This window comes from Hydra viridissima, unplaced genomic scaffold (assembly GCF_058129835.1).
Source record: "Hydra viridissima isolate aposymbiotic clone 2 unplaced genomic scaffold, HvirCarnegie_v1 scaffold_1, whole genome shotgun sequence".
Lineage (NCBI taxonomy): Eukaryota > Metazoa > Cnidaria > Hydrozoa > Anthoathecata > Hydridae > Hydra > Hydra viridissima.
The window spans coordinates 5,151,476-5,164,638 of NW_028324300.1; the positions used below are offsets into that span (position 1 = coordinate 5,151,476).

The following is a 13,163-nucleotide window of genomic DNA, read 5'->3' on the forward strand; positions in this document are numbered from 1 at the left end:
ACATTTATGAATCCACCCTAACAAATCCACCCTAATGAGCTTAGAAAATTTTATAAACATTAAACTTTACCTCGTATACACTGAAAGCTTGTTGAAACAATGCATTTGTCTGTGATAAATACTGTGATATATTATATTGTTCTGTAATTGTTGAATCAATGAATTCTTTTTGTGTTTTCACTAAACTCTAGAAAAAGCAATAAAAATTTCTTTTTAAAAAATTTTTAAAACATTCAATTTTTTTACATAATAATTTCTTAGTACACAAAATTTCATTCAAATTTGGGAACAATTATAATAACCATGATTTACAATAAAAATTTATTGATTATAAAAAACAAGTTCTGGTTTAAAAAAACCTGAGTTTGATTCATAAGCCTTTCAATTTGCTTTCCTTTAGCATAAACATTAGATATCTGGTCAACAAAATTGGTTAAAGTTGAAGCCCATTGCTCTTGCTTTTTTTTAAAAAATAACTCAATTTGATCGAAATTAGAAAAAAATGATCTTGCTAGTGTTTGATGGCTGGCAACCTGCAAGAAAGTAGTTATATGCACATTTTTAAAATCTTTTTTAATTCTAGAACATAAAGTAAAAACAATAACAACAACAAAAATGCTTACCTCTTTTGCCATATTTGTCACATTAGTTAACAAATTGTTCGATAGCTGCAAGTCATTATCGATTATCTTTTCAAAACTTTCAAAATTGAAAGTAGGCACATTTTGTGAATAGGAATATGCTTTGCCAACAATATCAGTAGCGAGGGAATTTAAACCAACCAAGTAAGAAAATACAGCTGATGCAAACCGTTCACTTTCTATAAGCAATGGCATTATATGAAGAAATACAGATTTTTTTCTTAAAAAATTATTATACTGCTAAAAATCTTAACACCTTTATCAAAGTTAATGTTTTAACAATTCAAACTAAAATTCAAATTAAATTAGACAAGACTTATGAAGTTTGTCTCATACTTTAACTATCACCACTTTGTCTTTTACCAATCTACTTTTTTTTTTTAAGTTATTGCTTAATACTTTGTGGCAATAATTTTTCTCAATCAAAGCATTTAGTTATAGGTTTTTAATTTAGATCATTTCAAATTTTGTAAATAGTAACTTCTGTTTATTTCTAACAGTTTTATGTAAAAATCAGCCAAATAAAACAGAGCCCATCACACATTTCCAAATTTGCATTAATAAAAGTTGGAATATGAGATAATTTTATTTCTTAAGAAAATGTGCTTGATTTTTTTTTTTTTTTCTTTTTTCTTATGTGAAATAAAATGATTCACCTTTACTCATCTGATCCCCTTGAATGGCTGCATTATATATAGAGGTCATTCTTTCTGAGCTTTCTGATGTCATCTGTCTCATATTTACAACTTGTCCTTGTACCTTATTAATCTGTAATTAAATTAAAAAGATTTCCCTATAAAAACTAAGAGAATTAACCATTTAAAAATGTTACTTGAACGTAATTACATAAAAGATTTCCCTATAAACTAAGAGAATTAACCATTTAAAAATGTTACTTGAACGTAATTACATAAAAGATTTCCCTATAAACTAAGAGAATTAACCATTTAAAAATGTTACTAGAACGTAATTACATAAAAATCTCAACTTCTCCCTAAGATTTTAAAAAATATTACTTAGACATCATTATATATAAAAGTCTCAACTTTTTCTATGATCTTTAAAAATAGTTACAGAAAAAGCAGGCATGAAAATGAAAAAGGATTACAGTTGGCAAATGAGAAATCAAAATGCCAGCCCTTACATGTTCTTTATTTTTCATTTATACCTGTCATTGTCTTTAGTGCTATAGAATATTTTTTTCAGTAAAAATTCTATAGCCATTACCTCATTAATAAGATCAGTAAGTCGCATATTCCAAGGAATAAGCCTATCATTGTGCAGCACTGCAAAATCTTTCTGGCCTTGTAAAAGTCGATTCTCAAAGTATATTCCATTCAACTTAAAAAATTACAAAAACAGAAGTTAAAAGATTTTCTTAATTTTTTCCTTAGAAAAAAAATATTTAGTGTAGATGGTTTATAGAAGAAATTCACCTCTACTTGTTGTTTTGTAGCTTGAGTGAACTTCAACTCAGTTTGCAATTCAGTAAGATTTTGTGTCAGTTCTAGCTGTTCTTCTAAATTTTCTAATTTTTCTACAACTCTATCAGCATACAACTGAAGCTTTCTTGTGCAAAGTGGACATTCTTTCAGATAAAAAGGATAAAAATCAGCACATACTTCATATACAATAAAAAATCAAATAGAAAACAATAAATTAATATGATAATAAAATCAATAATCTTTCATGAATAAAACTAGAATGAAAAAGATTTATATAATTAACTAATATTGAATTTAATATGCTTTTATATGATCTTTTATTTCTCTTTAACAAGATTTCCAAAGATTTTTCATTTCCATTTAAATTAAATATAAATAAGGTTGATAAAACTAACATTTTTTCAGAAAAAGAGCAGAAGTTTGTAAGCCAAAGATCAACAAGGAGATAATAGAACTTACGTTTACAGCCATTGATCCCAAAATCAGAATATTGTTTTTGACAACCATTACATGCCCGTCCTTCAACACCAGGTTTACAGACACATTGTCCATAATCATCATTTACACAGTTGGTGTTAAGAACTGAACCAATAACATTACAGTCACATGCTAAAACCCAAAAATATTAACTTCATTTAGATGAGAAAAAAACTAATTTCCATTTTTAACAAAAAATAATTTGTTGATAAATATATTAGAAAAACTTCTTAAATGCATAAATCAAATGATGCTTAGAAAACAGAGAAAACCTTAACAAGGAAAATTGTAAAACAAAAATCATTTACCAGAACATGGTTTTGCTGGTAGACCAAAGTATCCAGTTTTGCATTTATCACACTTCAGACCTTGCACTTCAGTATAGCATAAGCATTGTCCGTCATTGTTGCATTGTTGTTCGGCTGAGCCATACATATTACAATTGCATGATTTACATCCACTTGCACTTAAGCCAAAATAATACGGCTAAAAAGTATAAATAAGAAGTAGCCTTTATACGATAGTTATTTGGTTTTTATAAAACTTAATTGTTTAAATTTTCAAGGTTAAAATTGTATATAAAACGAAGTCACTGAAAAACCAAACAAAGAGTGAGAGTGTACAAAGAGTGTGTAAAACACTTGTAAACACTGTAAAACACTTTTTCAGATGCCACAAAGGTGCTCACATAAGTATGTTTGGTTTTATTTAAATGCAAAATATTTAAAACTAATTGAGAAACATCAATTCAAGGCATCTGCTCTATCAGTATTTATTTAGTGCTGAATTTTGTGTCACTTTTTTTATAGATTATATCTTCACCACAAGTAAATCAAGAGTAATTGGATCAGTGCTTCATAATTAATATATCTTTATTCCAAAGTGAGCAGACTTCATTTAAATAATGATAGAAATGCATTTATATAATGATTGAAGCATCCTTTGAATAAAACCAAGGATTCATTAATGGTCAATTTTCAAGCTAGATTATGATTCTTTAGGCAACTTTGACTTTTAACAATAAAGATTGCTCCTTTTTTAAAAAAAAGTTTATGTACATTTTAATATGTTGTCTAATGGTTAACTTTAAAATATAAACTTATTCATCACATAAAACATAATCTCATTTTCATCAAACATAATATAAAACATAATCATTATGCACAAGTAGATTACACTATTTGAACCCCAGTAAGAGATAAGCTCTACTTTGAACTTTGATATAATAAGTGCTTTTTAAATTTAAGTTTTTGACGTTATTTTGATCAGTTTTATTTGCTAACTTGTTATTGATTGGTTAACTTTCAATTTATTGCATTTTATCTTCCAATTAGCTTTAAGTTAAATAATTCTTAATGGATAATCTTCAAATACATACATTTTGTTAAATTTAGTGTTTTTTTTTGTTTAATAGTGAATCTTAAATTACATAGTTCTTAACTAATTTTTTATGTACACATATCATGAAACTATATAATAAATCCAAGTCAGAAATTAGAAATTACATTGTGTAGTAATTTTCATGACACTTTTTGTCAAGAGCCAATTTCAATGGATTCATGCTATACCTGTGTATGTAATTAAGTATAATAACAATACTATTATGTTAAAGACTTATGTACTAATAAAATACAATAAATAATAATATATAACTGTCATAATACTTATTGCATTTTGTTATTGACAAATAAATCTAAACAGCACTTACAGCACATTCTGAACAAGTTTGGCCTACTACTCCAGGTTTACAATAACATTGTCCAGTCATCAGGTCACATGAACTATTATATGAACCAAGTATATGACAATTGCATCCTGAATTAAATCAAATTAAAACAAATCAGCATACAGAATACAATATCATTTCTTTATGTTAAAACAATATTTACATTATAGCAAACACATTAAAAAATGCAAGAAGTAAATATATTTATAATCGCACCTAAACATTGATTTATCAAAGCATTTCCATAAAAACCTGATTTGCAATACTGACAATTATCACCGATTGAGTTAAACTGACAGTTAAGGCATACACCATCTCGAGTACATTGATTGCTATTTCCATTGCATTCACATGGGTCACAAGTTCTTCCTTTAGTGTTAGGAGGGCAATTACATAAGCCATTAAGAGGGTTACAAATTTTATCTGTTCCTTTGCAGTTACAAGCTAAAAGACAAGTACTTATTCAGATGTAAGAACTTTTACTCAGATGTAAACTGATTTATCTTCAATACTGCTTAAAAAAAATCTTTTGACTTAAAATATACAAAATAAACAGAACTTAAAAAAAACTTGAAAGCCTATAAAGAAAAAATTAGCATGCTGTGCTTGAGTGTTTTACTTTTATAATTTCATTTTTTGAAAGTGTTACATCCCCATTACTATTGTTAAGAACCAAACTCATTTTTCTATATATTTTTAACTAACTAAAATCATTATTTGTAAATATTTATATGATAAACATTTCGTTTTAGTTTTATTTTTATATAACAGCAATAACTCATTCATATTAAAACATAAAGCAATAAAAAGAATTAGTATCTATATATATTTATATAACATAAGTATTATCAAAACCTGTACAACCAGAACTTGAGAAACCATAAAATCCAGGTAAGCAATATGAGCAATCTCTACCACCAACACCAGGTTTGCATTGACATTTACCACCAAATTTGTCACAGATAAATGAGAGAGAACCAACAGGATTACAATTACAAGCTTAAAAATTAATATAAAAATTAAAATTAAATTATGATTATGTAAAAGGAAATTAAAAAGATTTATCTTAAGTAAAATACAATTTTCCATTAGAACAACTCCCCTATCCATTAGAACATTTCCCCTTTCCATTTTTAGGATTATAACAATTAACTGATGTAAAAACTTACGTAAAGCACCATCTTCAAATTTTACTGTCATACTATAGACACCAGCCAAACATGTAGCTTCATCAGAGGTACCCAGTCTATAACAATAAAATATATGTATTATATAATTCAAATACTTGCATATAAATTAATAAGAACCTAATGTTCATTTAACTTTTAACATAAGTAAATTACAAGAATGATTTATACTAAAATTTTTTGAGTAAATAACCTAAAAAAAAAAATGTCCAAATATGAAATCTTATTGATGTAAACAAAAAAAGAATGAAGGGCAACAAATATGTAATCCACCAACAAAGTCATTTTTAAAGAAATATTGAAACATTAGCCATATATTAAAAAAAAAAATTTTTTAAATTTTTTTATCATGAAATTTAGACAACTTGTACTTATTTTGCAGCAATACTGTAGTCACAAATAATTATAATGAATATATGTAAACCACAAACAAGTTTTGCTGTGATAGAAATTGATTGTGGAAACTTTGGATTCCAAAATTCTGTGTCAAAACAAGATTGAGGCTAAAGAAAACTAGTAAATGGCTTGATAGCAAGAAAATTGTTATATTAAAACCAATTGCTCTTCAAGTGAAACCGTACTGCTCCAGAGAGTGAAAGGGATATTTCCATACCAGATATCACTTTAATTCTGGAATTTCACTTTTAAAGTTTCAGGATGCACAAATACATACATCAGCAGAGAGCATGATAACATCAGGTCATTCCAGAAAACATTTGATGCAGCATCCACCAGATATTATATGATAGTGTAGCAAAGTCTCTTACCTTATGAACTTATGCCTTTAACAGATTATAAATATATGTTCCACCAACAGACAGATTTTATTAAATTACATGAATTTAGCCACCCATTTAGCTTAGTGTAGTCCTCCTGGTTGTTTAAAGTTGAATGTAAGTCCTTCTTCTACTTCATCGAGAAACAAGGTATTTAGGTATTAGGTATAATTTGAGAGTTAGTTGAAGTATCAACACAAGACCCAGATGAGTCATCACCACCTTCACTACCAGGTCTATTAAGACTGGGACAATGACAGTAGCACAGGGAATGATATTGTTGCTTCTTTTGAATGTTACTTGAATCTGTAGTTGTCATCAGTTCTTTTATACATGGTTGCCTCTAATTGCTGACATGCCAACATCATAGTTTTGAACCCAATGCTTTGTCAAGGTAGCCATTTACTGGCTAAAAATGAAATCTCTCAGCTAATTTTTTTGATTGCCTGAAACTTCTTGATGCATTTGGGTGTTGATCTACTTTTCACTGGTATTATCCTAATTTTAGCATTATCATCAAGTTTTATGATTTTCTCACAAGTTTGTATTCATCATTAAATCAAAGCCTTTTCATAGCAAATTGTTTGCTTCAACAAGATCATTTTACATATGCACCATCATTAAGATCATGAATTAAATAATGCAACATCTGAATGAATGTTGAAAGACAAACTTATCTATTTTAGCATCTTTATTATCTCACTTTTGAGACCAAATGTTGCTGATAATCTTCATGGTAATTTTTTTGTCATTATTTCCAAATATTCATTTGTAAAGCTGATCTACCATCAATAGCTGGTGTTGTTGTTCTTGTCATACTTTTGTTTAGAATAACAACATCAAAATTATGAGGCCGAGCCATTTATAGAATATATACATTTTTATTTTTACCTTTATAACCAAATTAGCTGATCAAGCTAAAACTGTAATCAAATATAAAATAGTTAACATAAAGTATAACATTTATGTAGCTCACAATTAAAAGAAAAAGCAAAAAAAAAAGTGAAAGAACTGATGATAATAATGTTAAATAGTACCATTACTAGTATATGGAAAAAGTTCAGATTTCATGTTGATAAATCAATTTAAATTTTGAAAAATGTTATCAAGATTACCAGTGAGAACAATTGGAATGTTTTGGGAATAAGGACAAGTCAATTTTTTAACGTAAGAGGGTTAGATATGAAATATAATACTTTTATAAATATGTTTATATATATAAATAATATAATTTATCATTCAATGAACATTTTAAAACATTTTTACGATACATAAAATGCACAATTAAGAAAAATTTTGAAAATGTATGATTATTAGAAATGCAATATTACTTTAAATTATTGTCACCACAGGTTTGCAAGAACTGTATTCTATCACTCTCAAATAAAATATCAGCAGTAATAAACTCGGCTGGTATAGCAATAATACGCTCCTGAAAAACAATTGATATGAATTTTTTAATTTAGAACTACATATTATAGTATCATTAATAGAACTTCAGTAAAAATTTAACATGTTTTAATGAGACAAATGAGACTACAGGGGAAGATCCACAGTTGTCTGCTTTTTCTACAATTTGACTTAATTAGCCAACTTTACTACATACATACATACATACATACATACATACATACATACATACATACATACATACATACATACATACATACATACATACATACATACATACATACATACATACATACATACATATATATATATATATATATATATATATATATATATATATATATGTATATGTATGTATGTATGTATGTATGTATGTATGTATGTATGTATGTATGTATGTATGTATGTATGTATGTATGTATGTATGTATGTATGTATGTATGTATGTATGTATGTATGTATGTATGTATGTATGTATGTATGTATGTATGTAGTAAAGTTGGCTAATTAAGTCAAATTGTAGAAAAAGCAGACAACTGTGGATCTTCCCCTGTAGTCTCATTTGTCTCATTAAAACATGTTAAATTTTTACTGAAAAACATGTTAAATTTTTACTAAAAAGGCTAGGTTCAAATTATAATGGCTGTCCAATCTATATAACACATATAGATTGGACAGCCATTATAATTTGAACCTAGCCTTTTTTTTAAACACCTAGATAGCCCCTGAAAATGGTATTTTTTTGGTTTTATATTGTCAGAAGTAGTAAACACCAGTAAATGATAAAATAGATGCAAAATTGAAAAATTGAACAGATATGGTTTTTTTCTTTGTAGTCTTTGAATGGGATTTAAATATCTAAACAGTTTATTTGAGAGAAAAATGAATCAAATAAAAATTCTGTCTTACTTAAATTAAAAATAGAATTATGAAATTTTGCTTTGTGGCAATTAAAACCTGCAATTAAATATAGTTTGATTTCCCAATTAAAACCTGCAATTAAATGTAATTTGATTATGGCTTTGTACAAACTAACAATAAATATTTGATTTCATCAATCTATGGCTTTGTACAAACAAAAAATATGCTCAAAATGAAAGTACTTTTTGTGTTTTTTCAAAATTATGTCCAACAGTATAATTTTAAGTTCTTTATTTAATTTTTTTTTAAGTTCATTTTTACTAAAATAATCTAAAAATGTTTAAAGAAAAAAATAAATTTAAAGAAAAGTCTTAAATAAATACTGGTACTCATTCTTGGTTTGGAATTTTTTTACAAATTTTTGTTCTTAACAGTTGGCCTCCAAAAAAGCACCTGTCAACTTTACTTAAAAGTCTCATTAAAGGTTTCAGAGAATCAATAGTGAGAATTAATAGCATTTATTTATAGCAATTATTATAAGCAATAGTTTTTATATTCAATAGTTATAATAAAAATGTTAAAATATATAATTTATATAACAAAACATATCTTCTGCCCATTATTTCTTTAAAAAATTCCATAATGCTTTAATAAAATAACTGAAGAAAATTATCTTGTTGAAACCACATATTCATTAGTCCATGGTGTTTGGTTCTTATTTTTCTACTTTTACAGACAAAAATTCATATGTTGTTATTACCATTAACAACAATTAATACACTTTCTTCTTAACAGATAAGACGTAATGGTGTTCTGGGTAACAATTTTTATTAAAAAGAGTAAGCTTTCATAAAAAAAAACCTGGTAACAAAAAGTAGACATCAAAATATTTAATTCTTTGATACTTGATTCCATGTTTTGTGAAAAATGTTTGAGAAAGCTAAATTGTAATTTTTTAACTGTATTTCTCTTTTGTAATCCAACATTTAAGTCACTTGCTTTTTAATAACAAAACTTAAAGAATCAAAAGTGGAACTTGAGTTCCAGCAGTCTTTAGCGTCACCTTTTTAACCAATGGGGTTGGATTCAAATGCAATTAAATAATTGACATCACTGAATTTCTTACCAAAACTTAATTCAAAAATTTAATTGTTTTAATATTAGTAATAGTTATATAATATAATATAACCTATAGAATAAACCAATGTGGCTTCATAGCAAAAAGTATCCATTTAATTTTTTTCTTAACAGAAAAGTATGATAATAAAAATAGTTGTGGTATTAAAGATTACCTTCAAATAACCTCTGTATTTTACTTAAACTTATAATTTCAGCTCATGAGCATTTAAAATCTAACTTTTTTATTAAACATACATGTTTAACATTTAGTGCATACTCAATGATCATGTCATATGAGCAGTGCACTAGCAGCCCTAATGGAACCATGTAAAACATGTTTTGGAGCCATTTTTTCAAATTATTCTCCTGGAAGAAACATTCACAATACAGTGGAACAGTGGAATGTTTTCTTTACATTTGAGAACATTTGATTTGGTTAAACAGAGAAATCATTTTTGCTTGTTTTAGATTTTTTAAAATGAAATACAGAAAATTTGTTTTAGAAAAGTAAAGGAAACACTGCTTTTTTTTTTTTGAGGATTCAGAAAATTGTTGAAAGCAAAAGCCTTTAATATAAGCTGTTTGTAAAAATAAAAAAACTACAAATAATCTAGTAAAGAACTATAAATGAAGTTATCTTTCTATATTGTTTATTTGATGTAATTCCTCTTGTCAATAAACTTTTCACTCTTTAATAAAATAATCATAAAACAATTTAATTAATTTATGAATCAAAATTAACACAACATAATTAAACATTTTAAATAAAGTAAAGTGATTACTAACCACTGTTAGAAGGCTACTTGTAAAAGATGATGAAATATAAACTTCATAGGTTCCTGCTCCTAGATAATATAAACTAGATGTTTCATTAGCAAAAAAAGTTCCATTACATTCTCCTCTGGGACATAAGTTTACATCTGCATAGGGTTTTGTGTTAAATACTACTTGCTTTGTTGAAAAGGTCTTTAATTCTAAGAATAATCTTACAGGAACACTGGCATTCAGTGTGTATCCAACACGAAGATAATATAAAGAATCTTGAGGAATTTTTATTGTTGTCTGAAGAAATGACTAAAAGTATACAAAGAGATTTTAAACAAGATATCTGATGTTCTAGCATTTTAGTAAATATTTTAGTACATAATTGTGCTATATTTTGTAAAATACACTCCAAATTACATTTTGTAAAACATATTTTAAATTATATTTTGTAAAATACCAAACTATACCAAAAATTACAAAAATAAAAACTTTACAAGAATTAAACAACAAACCTGTGCATTAGTATATACATTTCTTATTCCTTGAATGTAATAGAGATCTGGGAAGTAAAACCCTTGCTCCACTCTAAATTTGTAAGAATAAGATATAAGAAAAATATAATTTAGTTATATAATGTTGTTACATTGTATAACTAAACTATTTTTTTCTGATTTCTTATTTAAAACCACACAATCTAAATCTGGTTAAAGTACTAAAATTTCCACAGATTAAAAGTATTTTTGAAAATTTTTAATTATGAAAAATGAGCTTTCAGACTACAAATTTTAGGTTTCTATATAAATAATAATTTTGTTTTTAATCTTGGCTACTGAGTAACTATTTATTTGAATATTCTATGACTGCTTAGAAACGTATCCAAGTTAATTTTTTTACATTTTTAACATAATGGAATATATATATATATATATATATATATATATATATATATATATATATATATATATATATATATATATATATATATATATATATATATATATATATAAAATCCTTTAGAATTGGTATGAAACAAGGCCTACTGATCATTCAACTCAGACTGGAGGTTTTAATATATAAAAATTTCATGGAATAAAAACTAAGTATCTATGAATTTTAAGGTATTTTATTTGTTTAACTGTTCACATTTCTTTCATATACTTCAAACAATTTTAAATACTTTCATGAAAGAAAGTATATTTTTATAAGGAATTAAACAAAATATGAATCCCATAAATGTATGTTATGAATGAAAAATTTTTCGTTCACAATTTTTTGTAATAGTAGTTTTTCTTGTGTCAGCATAAACAATAAAGAATTTTCACCATAAATTACAGTTATATTTACTAATTACTCAATTGTTGCAAAATGGTTGATTTTGGTCTTTTAAAGGATATTTGCAAGTGCAAATTGCAACAATTATTAAAAGAATATTAACCAATACTTTTGATACTGGTGATATCTGATAAATTGTAAGTTCTTTATGATCATCAAAGCATTACAGAAATATTAAGAACAAACTACATTTTTAATTTGATGATTCAGAAATCTTTCTACAAGTATTGCCTATGGTTTTGTAGGCTCCTATCTCTCAATCTCTTTTTAGCACATTTGTTAAATTCAATTTTAAGATCTAACCATAATTTACCTTTTTCCCTCAATCTAAAGGGATAGCTGTTGTTTCTTTTAAACAAAAAAGCTCTTAAAATTGAGAATTTTACCCTAGTAAATAGGGCCCAACATGCAAACCACTTTGTTAATAGTATTCTTTACACCATCTTCAAGGTAGTACTTGAGGATGTGGTCTCTTATGGCAATTACCAATTGCCTGACATATTTCTTATTTTTATATCCAAATCTGATGGCAAAATCAGATTTATAAAAAAAAAATTAAATTAAAAAAATTAAATAGACAAAAGAACATTAAATAGATTACAAATTAAAATACTAGAGATAAAATGTACTTCATTTGCACTCAATTTTCAAATCAACACAAGTTTTCTGTGAAGGTAATTCACTAATTTTTATTGCTTCTTTATATTAAATCAACAGTCTGATAGCTTCTTACAATCAACTGTAATGTCTAATCATCAAAGACAACCTATGATTGCAGTTTGAAGCTCTCCAGTAACTCATGTAATACTCAAATATCAAATTAGCACCAAGCTGATACAAAATATATAGTTCATTTACAATATACAAAAAAAGTTAAAAGTTTCATTTACTTTCTCAAAAGTACAATAGATAAAGGTAAAAAAAAAAATACTAACTATGTATTTCAAATCTTTGGGGCAAATATAGACTCTCAATCAGGTAATCAATAGGATAACAATAGTGTCTCTTTTCCCTAATAGTCCCATTCCAACATGAAATTATTATAGCTCAGAATTAGGTTAAAGAACAGTAATAGTCATTGTTCTTACTTCTCCGTATTTTAGTAATGAAAGCAACACTTGTTGGAACTTCTTCAATAAACTGTGTTGATAGCCTTATTTAAAAATTTTATAAAGTTCTGGGAGGTATTAATTGTAATAGCTTGAAGAACATTGTATTATAAACTGCAAATCAGTTGATTAAATAAAATCAATACTTTTAAAATGTGTGAAAAGAGTTGAACTTGAAAATTGTTGAATAAAAACTGATTTGAATTTATCCAGTGGCGTACCTAGGGTAAATAGCGCCCTGGGCAAACACCGATCTCGCGCCCCTCCTCCCCCACATAAACTTCAACTTTTTAATAAATGATGACACAAACTTTT

The 13,163-nt window shown here is 26.4% G+C and overlaps 1 protein-coding gene across 3 annotated transcripts in view; it reads right to left on the bottom strand.

Annotated features, from left to right (window-relative positions):
• Positions 1-13,163, bottom strand: part of LOC145187831 (uncharacterized) — a 58,971-nt gene that overhangs the window by 32,836 nt on the left and 12,972 nt on the right. Inside the window, exons 1-16 of one of the 3 annotated variants that reach the window (XM_090086712.1) lie at positions 12,675-13,120; positions 10,920-10,992; positions 10,429-10,716; positions 7,584-7,684; positions 5,459-5,535; positions 5,145-5,288; positions 4,506-4,733; positions 4,272-4,378; positions 2,872-3,049; positions 2,546-2,695; positions 2,078-2,229; positions 1,869-1,982; positions 1,298-1,409; positions 624-820; positions 360-533; positions 71-187 (exon numbers count right to left, since the gene is read on the bottom strand). In XM_090086712.1, the coding sequence (XP_089942838.1) occupies positions 71-187; positions 360-533; positions 624-820; positions 1,298-1,409; positions 1,869-1,982; positions 2,078-2,229; positions 2,546-2,695; positions 2,872-3,049; positions 4,272-4,378; positions 4,506-4,733; positions 5,145-5,288; positions 5,459-5,489 (1,704 nt within the window). In that variant the 5' untranslated portion in view covers positions 5,490-5,535; positions 7,584-7,684; positions 10,429-10,716; positions 10,920-10,992; positions 12,675-13,120. Of the gene's footprint in view, positions 1-70; positions 188-359; positions 534-623; positions 821-1,297; positions 1,410-1,868; positions 1,983-2,077; positions 2,230-2,545; positions 2,696-2,871; positions 3,050-4,271; positions 4,379-4,505; positions 4,734-5,144; positions 5,289-5,458; positions 5,536-7,583; positions 7,685-10,428; positions 10,717-10,919; positions 10,993-12,052; positions 12,265-12,674; positions 13,121-13,163 lie in introns of those variants that run through there. The other 2 variants (XM_090086719.1, XM_090086704.1) reach the window with 2 other exon arrangements.